The sequence below is a fragment of the Sphaerodactylus townsendi genome, linkage group LG03, assembly GCF_021028975.2.
Source record: "Sphaerodactylus townsendi isolate TG3544 linkage group LG03, MPM_Stown_v2.3, whole genome shotgun sequence".
Classification (NCBI taxonomy): Eukaryota; Metazoa; Chordata; class Lepidosauria; order Squamata; family Sphaerodactylidae; genus Sphaerodactylus; species Sphaerodactylus townsendi.
The window spans coordinates 107555051-107570009 of NC_059427.1; the positions used below are offsets into that span (position 1 = coordinate 107555051).

The window sequence follows — 14959 nt, forward strand, 5'->3', positions numbered from 1 at the left end:
TGATATCTACGCCTCTGAGGAAACAAAATGAGAAATTCTGTAGTGACAAACAAAACTATATTTTGACAGCATAGTAGATACCCTTTATTTGGTTGTTTCTGCATCTGCCATTATGACTCAGTTCGTTGCTTTGCAACACTGTTTGTGAACCTAGAGAAACCTCTGTGTACATTTTAGAGTAAAGCTATTCCTTCAAGGAGTTAGCAATGTGTGTGTGTTTTGAAGTGTTTTATTGCATTTGTTCACCTGTGTAATTGGTCCCGGAAGCACTAAATCTGAAACACTTTGGAGTACACTGAAGTTTAATTTGCTACTTTAAACCTTCGCTAGCAAGAAAGGTATTTGCTTCCATACTAGAACTCACTCTGAGGTCTTGTTATGCATTTGTTTTCCAGACATCCTGTCTAGGTGAGAATGGCTTTGTCAGTAGACTCTGCTTTGTATCGCTGGCAGCATCTGTGGCGTGTAAAAAGATTCTCTCAGACCCAGCTGGAGTCAGTGCCTCTGTTGTTCTCTGACTATGAGAGGCAGAAATACAATTTCAGCAAGTGGAGAGTTGTATTTCCCAGTAATGAGAGATTTCAAAAGGAGTCCAGCAAAGTCTCTCGGTTTTATTCTGGAAATGGGATACAGACCACAAAATACACTTTGCTGACCTTTTTACCCCAGAACATCTTTCACCAGTTTCACAGGTATGTATGCACAGCACAGCACAGCAAAACAAACAACAAAAATCAGTATTTTTAATGTATTTGAGTTTTAGCAATAGGAATTTTAGAACAATTTAAAATGAAGGGATAGAATAATAAAGCTAAACTGTATCATATGCTTTAAAAGAAATCCTAACAAAAATCTAACCCACAGTGGCTAGATTTGAATCAGTACATGGATGAAATTATGAGGCGTCCTAGGGACACAGGTTTTCATCTATGGCACCTTTAATTTGGAATTCCCTCCATGTCACCTGGTACCAAGCTTACTGAGTTTCAGGTACCAGGCAAAAAAAATATTTTCTCCCAGGGCTTTTAATGAGTTTTATTTTTTTGCACACCTTTTTGTTTTTCTGCTGGTTTTTCTGCTTAGTCTCTTTATGGTTGTTACCATTAGTTTTGTGGGTTTTATTATGTTTAAATGGCATTAGTAGTTTAATCTGGGATTATTTAAGTAACCTTAATGACGTGAATATATGTATCATGAGTTTTCACATATTGAACCCACTGTGTATATGAAGTCAAATCTTGATGAAAACACAGAAATGTAAATTAGTCTGGTGGAGGGGTTGTGCCCTGTTAGAAACTATCCAAACAGTTTTCCTGTCCCAGCACCAGCAGAGAATGTATATGTAAGGGCACAGTAGAGTTGGATATATAGATTTTGCCACCAGGCCTATCCATCAGTGGAGAAGGGGCACTTCAAAATGGAATCAAAGGGGAAAACCAAGAATTCTTCCTTCTCGTTACTTGTTGGATTCCCTAGCTGAGATGTTAGTTTGTTAATTGATTGGTTAATTTATTCTTGGGGGAGGTGTTTTCAAGTTAAAGCTGACTTACAGCAACCTCATAGGGTTTTCAAGGCAAGAGATATTCAAAGTGGTTTGCCTTTGCCTGCCACCATGTGGACTGATAGAGTTATGAGAGAACTGTGACTGGCCCAAGGTCACCCAGTTTCATGAGGAGGAGTGGGAAGCTGAACCTGGTTCTCCAGATTAGAATCCACCACTCTTAATCACTGTATCACACAGGCTCTGATTTATACCCTGATTTTCTCTCCAATGGGGACCCAAAACTGTCTACAGCGTTCTCCTCATGTCCTTTTTATCCTCACAAGAACCCTGTGGGTAGGTTAGGATGGTGACCCTGCAACCTTGCATGGACAAGTGGGTATTTTTACCTGGTCTACCTGATGCTAGTCTGACAATCTAACCACGACACCATGACTATCTTGAAGGTTCCAAGGACCTTCATGATAGTTCCCTCCATATTGGATTCCCAATTTAGGCTGCTCAAAAGGATGGCCAAAACCAATTTGCGATAGCTTCCACTCCTCTAGTAGGAGTCTGCTCATAACTATTCCTTTTTAATTACTGGTTTTAAATAGAGTTTAGTCATGCTGCTGAATACGATTTGCATTCTTTAAAGCGTTTTATATAATTGTTTTATTGCTTTTAATTGCCCTGTTTTGGGACCTATTCATTCAGCTACTCCTTCATTCAGCTACTATTCATTCAGCTATTCCTAACATTCATAATCTGGCAGTCTTAATATAAAGCTAAGAAATTTTCTTCCAAAGTTCACAGAAATATTTCTGCTTAATATCCATCTTAATGAACAATCTCAATATTTCTGATATTTCTCCCTGGAACACACACCCATTATGCTGTTACCACATACTGTTTGATTTAGAAGTGATTGATTAGGTGGCACTGAAGCAATGTTCTCAGGAAAACTGGCTTACCAAGTTTGTTGTGTAATTCCCCAGATTTTGGTAAATGACTGGGACAGCTGCTCTCTTGAGCCTGCCCCTGGGGCTGGCAACTCTACCTCTCATATGCAGAACATGAAGCAAATTAAAATGTGCATATTAAATTTACAGCTTGGTTAATATTATGTGACTTTTTTTAGGCTGGCCAATTTGTATTTCCTGTTTTTGGTTATCATCAACTGGTTTCCACAGTTGGAAGTCTTCCATAAAGAGCTAACAGTGCTACCTTTGGCTGCTGTGCTTCTGATTATTGCAATTAAAGATGGCATTGAAGATTGTAAGAGACACAGATTTGATCAGCAGATCAACTCTTCTAAAACCAAAGTGTATATTAAGTAAGTAACAAAGTTGCTCTGAACAACATAAATGAATAATTTTTTTCTTCATTATGTTGTGCTCTAACTCTGTATTCCACTACAACTTTGACAATTAAAAAATTTGGGAATAACTTCCTGTAGAATGTTGTTGATTTAAAATTGATATTATATCTTTCTTCTGACCTTTATGCATGTACTTTTGGCTAGTTCAAGAACTGCATAATGAATTTTTATGGTAAACTTTTTAGACAGCCATTGCAGTGTTAAAGAAGGGTTATTTGGTCTATTGACCTATTCTATTACAGAACAATTTTGTGGCTATATCTTTTTTTGTTGTTGTTAATTTATTTTAGGAAAATTACAGCCACAGCCAGTGTAACAAACAAAAGTCTAAAGCCACAACACATCTCCTGTAATGTGGCCTTGTTTACATCTCATAACCAGAATTCAAGGCAGATTCACAGAACAGAAGAGGTCTGCTCCTGGTTCACACAGATTCTTTACATGCCTTCACAACTACTCTTGACTACTTACTTTAACATTTACAGTACAATCCTGAGCAAAGTTATACACTTCTAAGGACTAGATAGGCTGTTTTCTGTTCTGTTTTGTAGGCTTCCTGTTCTTGTTTTTAGATTTGGAAATGGTGTTGTAGCTATCATTTGGTTGGCAGATGTTTCTCCTCATTAGGTCCAAGACAGCCAGTACCAATCAGAGTAGACAATACTGTATAGGGTTGCTTGCCAACTCCAGGCTGAAACATTTGTGGAGATTTGGGGGTGAAGTTTGGGAGAGAGGAGGGACCTTCAAAAGGATATTGAAGAGATAGAAAAAGTGCAGAGAAGGGCAACGAGGATGATTGAGGAACTGGAGCACCTTCCTTATGAGGAGAGGCTGCAGCGTTTGGGACTCTTTAGTTTGGAGAGGAGACGTCTGAGGGGGGATATGATTGAAGTCTATAAAATTATGCATGGGATAGAAAATGTTGACAGAGATAAATTTTTCTCTCTTTCTCACAATACTAGAACCAGGGGGCATACATTGAAAATGCTGGGGGGAAGAATTAGGACTAATAAAAGGAAACACTTCTTCACGCAATGTGTGATTGGTGTTTGGAATATGCTGCCACAGGAGGTGGTGATGGCCACTAACCTGGATAGCTTTAAAAGGGGCTTGGACAGATTGATGGAGGAGAAGTCGATTTATGGCTACCAATCTTGATCCTCTTTGATCTGAGATTGCAAATGCCTTAACAGTCCAGGTGCTCAGGAGCAACAGCCGCAGAAGTCCATTGCTTTCACATCCTACATGTGAGCTCCCAAAGGCACCTGGTGGGCCACTGCAAGTAGCAGAGTGCTGGACTAGATGGACTCCAGTCTGATCCAGCTGGCTTGTTCTTGTGTTCTTCTTGTGTTCTTGTGACCTCAACAGAACATAATTCTATAAACTCTATCTTCCAAAGTAGCCATTTTGTCCAGGGGGACTGGTACCTGTAGACTGGAGATCAGTTGTACTCCCAGGAAATCTCGAGGGCCCATCTAGAGACTGGCAACTCTAATTACTGAGGTAAATGGACCAGTGTTCTAACTCAGTATAAGGCAGTTTCATATGTGCATATATTTATATTTGCCATGAGAGAGAGCAGTAACATACTAGGTAGTGGAGAAACCTTATGGCATCTCCAGATGTTATGGATTCGTTAGGCATTTCCATCAAGTTCTCTGCCAGCATGGCCAATTGACCATGCTAGTAGGGGCTGATGGGAATTGTAGTCCATAACATGTGGATTGCCAAAGGTTCGCCACCACGGTACTAGGGGGTGGGGTATATTAGCACTTTGCAGATCTTTAGCAGGGGATGCTTAAGAGGCTTTCAGCATCCAGTTCAGTTCACCCTATAGGTAGGAAGTGTCAGCCTAAACTATCCTCTGTCTGATACAGGTTTTTTCTCTGAAATTATCCCCAGAAGATAAATGGGCCTATTGAGATTCTACCCAGGCAGAGTGTTATTGTGCTTGGGCCCCTGCTTTCTTAATACCAAACTATTGGAGGTTATGGAATTTTCCTTTAAGAGCGAAAAGAAGGCAGAGATGTAGAACACTAAAGTTTACATTCACCAGGGATCTTCAGTTTCCCGTGTACCTTTCTGTCTACTTCCACCAGCCCTATCATCCTTATCTTGCTGTTGAGACCTGCTTGCCTCCAAGGTTTGCACTACGGCAAATTAAAACAGGCCTCTGGCCATTGCCTTCCTCAGACATCTAAACTTTACCCCCAGCAAACTGCATACTTGTTTTACTAACTTTGAAAAGATGAAACGCTAAGTCAACCTTGAGTTGACTACTGAAACCAACTTCCAGTGTGATCAAACTGAGCAGAGTTTTGACTGCAATATTGCAGCTTACCACTCTGCTCCATGGGCTTCCAGTACTTTTATAGATGGGATATGATCATTCACTGGAGACTATATTATTCCTCTCAATAAACCATATTTCTGATTTTATACAGTTAAGACTCAACATTCCTTCTAAACTGATAGTGTCAGTTTTCCACTTCAAAGGGATCCTTTATTACTCGCATGTGGGTCATTTTGTTAGGACTTAGATTTAATTGCTTTGGCCAGAGTTAAAATCCTTTTGAAAATCTGTTGGAAAGCAAGCACAAGTTTGTATGAAGATGGCTCAAGTTATGCAGGTATTCTGACCTCACATGGTAACACTATGATTAAAACCCACAGAATAGTGACAAACAAAAATATGAAAATGTGCTTTATTTTTATAATGAAGACATGTTTAAAATTGTGTTTGTATGAAATTGTGTTGCATGAAAATTTGGCATTTATTTTTAGTGGAGTTAAGAAGATCCTGAAAGTTTTCTGCTTTTCAGTATGTACAGAATATTGTACAGAAAGTTACTGCATAGATGTAAATCTCCAGAGCAATTTCCTCACTTAACAACACAAAGAGCAAGCACTAGGACCCAGAGTCATGCACACTAAATACAGAAGAACCGGTTTACAGGAGGATGATACTACTGAGTGTGTGACGTCTGTGTTCTGGCAGGTGTTGATTACACGCAAGCGAAAGGTTTAGCTAAACTCCGTCCGGCACTTTACCATGTAGCAAATCAGCTGAAATGCTTAACCCTGAATTTTCTAAAACTTGCTCTGTTAAAGTGTGACTTTGAGGCAGGAAGATGATAAAGAAATGTGCTCTATACAATTCATAAGGGACAGACTTTGGTTCCGAAGCCCATGCTGCCAGAGTGCAACTTCAGATTCTTCAACTTGTAATGAGGAGCCCATGAGGAGGTGGAAGAGGAAAAAGAGGAAAGAAGAAACCAAAAGAGTGGTTGTTTCTAACTTGCCTTTTGAAGGCAACAGGTGGAAAGACAACCCAAACAGACATTATGGCGGCAACAAAATCAAAACAACAAGATATTCACTCCTGTCTTTTATTCCCAAAAACGTCTTTGAGCAATTCCATCGCTTTGCCAATATATATTTTGTGGCCATTGCAGCACTCAATTTTGTGCCTGTGGTCAATGCCTTCGAGCCAGGTATATCCGTGATCCCAGTTTGTGTTATAATGGCTGTCACAGCCATCAAAGATGCCTGGGAGGACTTTCGAAGATTCAAGCTGGACAAGGAAATCAATGGAATGGACTGTCTGGTATACAGCAGGTAAATGATTGGGTGCTCTGTGCATGTGAAACGTTCTCCCTCTTGATGTTTGCCTGGTGCCTTCTTTGTGTTTAGGCATCAGGAAAAAAACTTGCTTAGGCAATATTTCTTTGACTTGAATTTGTTATCTAGTTTTATTCTGTTATATCAAGCTGGTTGTTTGGCTTTGCTACCCAACTGTGTTCCAGGGATTTGCTGCTTTACAATTGCTCCTATGGATGGTTTAATCAACTGCTAATTTTAGTTTTTGCTCTGCGGTGGTTTCAAAATTGTTTAATATGTTTGATTTCTCTTTTTATTGCTGTTGCCTTTTTTTCTAACCTCTTACTGATGTAAACTGTTTTGAACATGTTGGGAAAATGGAATGTTTATTTTTAATACATAACAAATGTGTTGGATACAATTCAGGGATGTTCCAGAAGCATTTTAGTTAAACCCTGAAATATTAAATAAGAAAAGCATCCTTATAATTTGTTTGAATACATGCCTAAATGTGTGCATACCAGAAAATTTGTTTAATGAGAGCGTTGGACTATCAATTGATGTACAATGTAGCATAAAAAATAACTGGGAAGAAACGGTTCATTTTAGATCCAAAATCATTCTAAATTTTCTACTCTGTGTGTGTGCATCTTTGTGCCATCACGTCATAGCTGACTTATGGTGACCCAATAGGATTTTCAGAGGTGGTTTGCCACTGCCTGCCTCTGCATAGGCTGAGAGAGTTCTGAGAGAACTGTGACTGGCCCAAGGTCACCCAGCAGGGTTCATGTGGAGGGGTGGGGAATTGAACCTGGTTCAGCAGATCAAAGTTTGCCTCTCTTGACCACTACACCAAGCTGGTTCAATCTTCGGCTGATTCCGCATGGGCCAAAAACAGCAGTGTGAAAATGGTGTGAAAATGGTGTAAAAGGGTTTAAAATGGTGTAAAAGGGTTTATACTGTTTTTACACCATTTTCACACTGCTGTTTTTGGCCCATGCGGAATCAGCCTTCTATTAGGTATGGCTTTACAATTTATGTAAAGCTGTTCCAAGTTTCTGTGCACAGACACTTTAAGTTCAAATTCCCTGTGTTCAGAACATGATTAAGCATCTCACACACAAAGAAAGATTCAGTGTCCCTGATCGACAATGTGCTCCATCTCAGCTTTATCTGAAGAATCATCTCTTCAGTTTTGAACCTGAGTGCCAAATAAACTCCTTCCAGCAGTTTTTTTTTTAATTCTTGTACCACCTTTGAGATGTGTTTGATTTTTTGTGGGCTAGCCATAGGCCTTTTCAGTTATTGGCCTGATCCTCTAGAATAAATTGCCAGAGTATGTTAGCAGACTATCCTCACTATTGACCTTTAGGAAATCTTGTAAAACAGTTTTGTTCCAAAAGGTTTTTGTTTATGGTCTTTTCAACATGAGTTGTTTATAACTAGTCTTGCCACAACATTTTCGACTTCTGCATGTTTTTCCTCCATTTGGTTTTGGAAATGTTTTCCTTTAATTTTTTTTCTCCATTGTTTTCTCCAGAACTTTTACTGTGATTTTTTTTCTGTCCATTTCTAAACCACCTTCCTTTGGGCATCTGATCATGTTGAAATTTTCTTTATTTTTCCACCCCACCTAACACCTGGCCTACCAAACACCTGGCCCCATGTAGTTCCCCAATCTCCCTTCAGTCTTTTTCTCCTCCCCCTTTGCCCTCCATTTTAAAAGGAATTTTTTTAAATGTCAGTGATGTAACACTGAGGCAGAGATGAGAAGGAGGGGAGATTAGATTATTTTAGCCAATTTCACATTCAGCTTGCAATGTTAATATTCAGGCACAGATAGTAACAAGCAGGAGTGATTGGATCAGCTTTGTCAATTTCACATAGCACTTGCGATGTAACATTAAGGCAAAGATACACTGTATTTGCAATTAGGAATGAGTGAAAATGACAAGGGACTACCACAGTAAAGAATGTGATTACTAAAGCTCTAATTTGGGGGGGTGAGGGGGCTACGTGTTTTTATTCTTTCAGGTAATGGTGCCTGCTTCAGTAGGTTTTTTCTGCTTCCATTTTGTATGGATAGTTCTCAATGGTAGAAATGGAGACTGAGACATTTTTTTTGAATTGTTGCTTCAATGTAACACACTTGCACAGTAACACAAAAGCAAATTCATTAAAGAAAAAAAGAGAATTGTTTTTCTGCCTCACCAGATTACCTCCCACCACCATTGGTTATTCCAGTCATGTCTGGAATAAATGCAACTGAAGAGATAAGGGAAAATTCATTGGGTAAATGATATGCTGTAATACATAGGCTTTTTTAACCAAAGATTTCCCCAGTGGTCAAACTTTGTGTCATGGAAATGTTTTTTGTGAGATTATTCCACACACCTTCTCCCCATTTTGGATTCCCGCTCTTGTCTTTTCAGTTGATGCTACTGCTGGAAATGTATTATTCTTGATAGTTGTCAGATGTAATCTGTGACACAGAAGAACAAGACTCCCCCTTTTTTTCTTTTGCGCAGGTGCTGTAGAGTTACTGTGCAGTTACATTTTGAAGCAACAATTCAAAAATGTTTCAGGCTTCATTTCTACTATAGAGAACTACCAACCCACAATGGAAGCTGAAACAATTCCTGGAGCAAGCACCTGAAGGAACAGAAACACATAGCCTACCACCCCCATGTCCATAAAGAACCACATTTTTCAGCCACATTTGATCTGTAGTAACATATAATTGTCACTGCAGCAGTCTTCAATTATATGCAACAATTACAAGATGGTCACCTTTGTAAACCGGGATGAGTGGGTAGGCGGGCGGCAGCCACAGGAGCGCACTGTTTTCTGGGGCCCTCCCATTTCCTGCCCTGTCATAGGGCGGGAAACGGGAGCACCCCAGAAGGCAGTGCGCTTCTGCGGCCGCGCGCACAAGAGGCTGCCACACTGCCTTGCGCCCCAGAAGGCAGTGCGGCAGCCTTCAAAAATTGGGACACTTGAAAAAACCCACGAGACGCAGGACAAATTGTTTTAAGGCGGGACTGTCCCACCAAAAGTGGGACGTCTGGTCAGCCTACCCTAGTGTTACGTAGCTAGTTCAAGGTGATATTGATGAAGCTTATCTAATCAACCCTGCCTGAACCTTAACATCACAAGCTGCATTTGAAATTAACTAAACTGATTTCATCAACTTTGCTTCTTTGTCTCTCTGCCTCAATGTTACATCACTAGTTCAATATGACAAGGAGAAAAAAAATAAATCCTTTTGAAAATGGAGGAGGAGGGAGAGGAGAAAATGGCTGAATGAGACGTCAGGACTGCAAGGGAGCACAGATAAGAGACAGGTATTTGGTGGGACAGAGAAATAAAGACCATTTCAACATGATCATGTACTCAAAGGAAGCTAGCTTGTAAATGGATCAGAAAAAAAATCATGGTTAAAGTACTTGGGAAAACAATGGAGGAAAAATGAAGGGAAAACATTTTTGGAACCAAAAAAGGGGGAAAAAATGCAGAATTCACAGAAAAAGCACAGCATTTGGTAGCAAGAGACACTATAAATGAGTCTTGTGAAAAGACCATAATTTTCAATAAACTATTTTATTTTACTTATAACTGCTCTTCCGTCCTCACAATAACTAGGTTGCCGACTTTCAGTTGGGAAATTCCTGGAGATGTTGGGGGTGAAATAATTAGTTTCTTTTGTCACTCTTTACCAAATCTCTTTCCCATAAACTCCTCTCTATCTCCTTCTTTTTATTCCCAGTTTCTTAGTTTCATTCTAGTTAAAACCATTTCCTCTGGCAAAAGTATCTTTCGGCTACAATATTTTCTTTTTTTTTCTAAACTCTCATTTCTGGGTTCTACTTCTTGTCCTCTTGAGTCAGTTCCTACTAAGGCAAAGATAACATTATGGTTCTTTAACCCAAGAAATTATAACATGTTCACTTCCTTTATTGTGTAAATTAGTTTAATTTCTGTTTGCTCTTGTTGGGATTGCTTAGATTTATGAAGGATTTCTGTTTAGATAGCAATGAGGACAAAGGCAGTTACTATGAACTTTGATCAGAGAGCAACTAAGTGACACTACAGATCCTCAAGAAGGAAGTAAATTGAAGGGAAGAAGAACACTGCTGGTTTCGTCCTTATTGAATTTGGGGGCTTTCTTTGCCTCAGCAGCTGTGACAGGAGTAAAGTTGTGTGGAAAGGCCTTGTCACCTGGCAAGACTACAAATTTCCCTAACCACACAGCTGAGAATTTGTACCCAGCAAAGCTGTTTGTCTTGACTGGGCTGTGTAACATGATTGTGTCCCAAGGCTTAAAGCTTAAGAAATAGTCATTTCATGTAACATGGATTTCCTGATTGAACTGAAATGCACTTACTTCAAAGCATTGCCCTTATGCTGCTTTTCCAAATAATGGAGTGTAAATTGGGAATTGAATGGTATCTATAAATACTGAGGCTGTTTTACAGAGGTATACTGCATGTATCTTATGGGACATATTTGTGAAAGGACAAAGTAGTGCTATGCATTGCATAGATTTGCAGCATAAGCTGGAGTGAACAACCCAAGTAGCTTGGACTCTTTTTGTAAATATTTCAGTGCTTTGGGGGGTTGTGGCAGGTCATAGGTAGATATAAGCGCTATTTTGCAGAATTCAACTGCAAACCGAATGTTCTGCTTAGAAATTTGCCAAGGTAGGCTAGGCTGAGAAAAACAGTTAACCTGAAGCCTGTAAACTGCACTAGACAGATGAGAGGTGAGCAGGGTGAAAGTCAGAGCCATATCTGGATGTAATGCTTATGTGGTGCTCTTGAACTACTCCCAAGGATTCATTGGGAAGATGCAGGACTATCTGAAAGTGAAACTGGAACCCTTAATGATATTAACATTGGGGTGAGATCATTCCACTTCCATTTTCTCATTGTTTGTTTTAAGGGAATTGTTCTGTTGATTGGGGTGGTATTAATATATTATTAATAATACATAATATTTTTGCATTGGCAATCAATAAGCAGCTGCTAACTATTCTCTGTGGCACATGCTGCCGATAAATACTTCAGTTAGCTAATCCAACATTTATGTAGTCTTATAGGAATCTTTATTCAAAATATCAACTCTCTCAATAATGTATAAAGCAAATTTGAGCAGGAATGAAGAAAAAAGAAGTCAGACTTTTCGAGCAGGCAGAAAAGGATCAATACATCACTGTTACATCCCTAATGTAACCTAAAGTGGAGATTATTTTAATAAAGCTCTAATAAAGAGAACAAGTTAGAATCTATGCACCTATGATCAGTTGGTTCCAAAGATAGTCTCTTCTAATGGCAACAAAACCCTGGTGTAAATCTAGAACAGCAGCAGATAGCTTGGTTTATATCGGAGTAGTGTAGTTAAATATCATGTCATTAAGAATAATCCTTTTATGAAACCAGTCAGCTCTTTACAATGGTTGAGAACTGAAAGGCACTCTATATCTCCTGAGGTTGGGTTCAGGAGCTGTTCTCAAAAATGTTGCTAGAGATGATGTGTTCCATTTCTTAAATGTCATACAAAAAGAAACAGGACTGAATGCAAATCAATCATTTTTTTGAAAGTTTAACTTTTAAAACGTTTAACTTTTCATATCAACTTTTCATATTCACATTACAGACATGTGTATGTGTTTGTGCACACACAGAGATGCACATGGTTTCCTGTTACTAAATCCCATACTGTCTACATCCACATATTGAAGATTTTTCATTTTGCATTCATTGCCACTGATTTCTACATAGGAGTTTTCTGTGCCCTTCCTTCTATCAGCTGTCATTTTCCCTGCCATACCTCTAAAGGCTTTTTAAAATCAGTCACAGGTGCACCACTATAACAGCGGCTAATTTCTTTAAAAGCTCTGAGAAAGCCTTCCAGTGGCATAGATGGAAAAATGGTGTCTTAGAGCACAACATCATGTGGATGCTCCAAGAAACAGAATTCCAGCTTGAAAGGGGAAATGGAGACCAACCTCCATGTAGGTGCAGTTACTGCTAAAAAGAATGACAAACATATGCCCCGCATAAGTTTTATTACTAGCCCCCTGCTGGTGGGATTCTCAGAAGCACCTGGCTGGCCAGAATGAGTAATGCACCACTGGACTACAGAGACATTTAGTGTGATCCAGCAAGCCTCTTGTTTTATTCTTGTGGAAGGTGCATGGCGTGTAGTTAGAACTGCTAGCTTTGAATTATGAAATTCCTGGAAATTTTGGTCACGGAGCCTAGGGTGGGTGGTGTTGGGGAGAGGAGGGACTTCAGTGGAGTATAATGTGATACCGTCCACTTTCCAAAGTGTTACCCAAGGTGGAGACAGACTCTCAGAATAGTGGGGAAATTAGCTCAGAGCAGACTGCTTTTAAAATGTTGCAAGAGGCTTGGGTAGGAGATCTTTAATACCTGTGTATATGGGGAGAAACTCTCAGAAGAAAATCCACAGAGAGGAATGCGATACAAATTCGACCATTTTTATGGTTCAGAGAAGGGGTTACACAAGCATCTGATTCAATTCAGCAAACACACAGAGAGAGTTCCTAAGTTATAGATAGGTTGGAAAAATAAATTTTGGAATAGAAATAGGATATGGGGCAGATGGGTGATACAACCTGACAGTGAAGTGAAGAAGATCCAGGGTCCAGAGCCAAATGACCAGCATCTGGTTCCAGGGGGGATGCAATGTATTAGGCACAGCAACAGAGACGGAAAGATGTCAATGGGGCTGGAACAAAGGTTTCTGGGGGTAGACTTTTATGGTAAAACTTCACCTTGGGGAGTGGCAGGACTACCTTTAGGGGCTGGTGGGTCAGCCTTTGGGAGAATTCTGGGTGGATGTTGTTGAGAAAACAATGGAGTTCTGTAAGGTGGTCACAAGACATTAGTTACCAGAGGGAGAATTTTTGGGTTAAGACAATCAGGAAGGGAATGGCATCAGCAATTGTCTTGTGGCTGAAATGGGTATTTTATTCAGCTAGGATACTGTGTCTTTTTGGGAACACTTTCTTCCGTGAAGTTGGGGAGCTGTGAAAATGTGCTGACATGACAGACAGACTGAGAGCATGAGCACTGAAAAACCATACCTTAGGTAACATGGCGTTGCTAGAGAAGGCCTCTCTGCAGAACCAATATCACCTTACTAGTCTGAAGCAACGCAAGCTAACCTAAGACTCCTGAGAGAAGCAACCCCCCCCCCCCTGTTACATTAGCGCACAGGAGTGGTATGGTAATAATAGTGGCCATTTTCTCTAGGAGAATTGATTTCTGTCGCCTGGAGATTACTTGTAATAGCAGGAGATCTCCAGCCACCACCTGGAAATTGGCAACTCCACATGTAGCTAACCTATACTCATTTTTACAGAGGAGTTTAAATATATAATTCAGTGATACCACTGCTTCCTCTGCATCTTTAAGTATGCTGCCGAATTATTAATGTGTGGCAGAAGAAAGGAGAGTGCATTTTTTCAGTGCTTAGGGAAAGACAAATATAACATCTTTAGGATGTTATAAATAGCATTTTGGTGAAGAATTTCACACAGCTCTTTCCCCCAAAACTAGTTCAACCTGTTATATTCCTCTCAACCCGGGTTTTTCCAAAATCACTAAACTAGTGATCTTCCCCACCCACCACCCACCCCAATCTGGGTTGAAGACGATTCTTGCCTGAGCGAATGCCAGCAAGCTGGAAATGCTTTATTTTTCCCATCCAAACCTCTTACTTTCGTTTCTGCTGCTCATACCCTCCATTTTGTGTGCTGCAGCAGATTCTCCATGGAGATTCCCTACGGAGGTTCCCTCTACTTGCAGCTCATCCATTTGCTATTTCACTGTAAAAAGTAGATGAATACAGTTTGATTAGCCTAGCAATCCCATGCACGTGTCGTTTTTTCCTCTTTTTCCCCCCTTTGTTGAGGGGGATGTCTGCAAAGCTACAGGGACACAAATATGCACATATTGCAGCTTCTCTAATCATGTTGGCGTAGCTTCGTAGACATCTCCCTCAAAACAAAAAAAAGGGAAATGACACATGCAAGGAATAGCTAGGCTAAGCAGACTTTATTCATCTACTTTTTACAGTGAAATAGCAAAGAGATGAGCTGCAAGCAGAGGAAACCTCCATGGGGAATCTCCACAGAGAATCTACTGCAGCACACAAAATGATGCACATCACTGTGAAACTGGCAAGAGCTCTGAGCAGCAGGTGGGGGAAAAAGATCTGTTTTGGCTGGTAACAAGTGATAACACTTGTGCTCTCCCATGCTGTGGGAACACCAAATGCCAAAACAGATCTTTTTATAATGTCCTAAAGACGTTATATTTATGTGTGTGGAGTCCACCAATTTGGTCATGCCCAGAAATGTTTTTCATCAGAAACTCAGCCTACGTTGAAATCTTGCCTCAAACTGAGTGATTAGAAGAGGTAGATTCTAGAGGGGCAGTCATGTTTGTTTTGCCAAAACTAAAAAGCAG

The 14959-nt window shown here is 40.0% G+C and overlaps 1 protein-coding gene across 2 annotated transcripts in view; it reads left to right on the top strand.

Moving 5' to 3' along the window:
* Positions 1 to 414: 414 nt before the first annotated feature.
* Positions 415 to 14959, top strand: part of ATP10B (ATPase phospholipid transporting 10B (putative)) — an 81342-nt gene continuing 66797 nt past the window's right edge. The window contains exons 1-2 of one of the 2 annotated variants that reach the window (XM_048492258.1): positions 415 to 692; positions 2622 to 2816. In XM_048492258.1, coding sequence (XP_048348215.1) covers positions 415 to 692; positions 2622 to 2816 — 473 coding nt within the window. Of the gene's footprint in view, positions 693 to 2621; positions 2817 to 5907; positions 6480 to 14959 lie in introns of those variants that run through there. The other variant, XM_048492257.1, reaches the window with a different exon arrangement.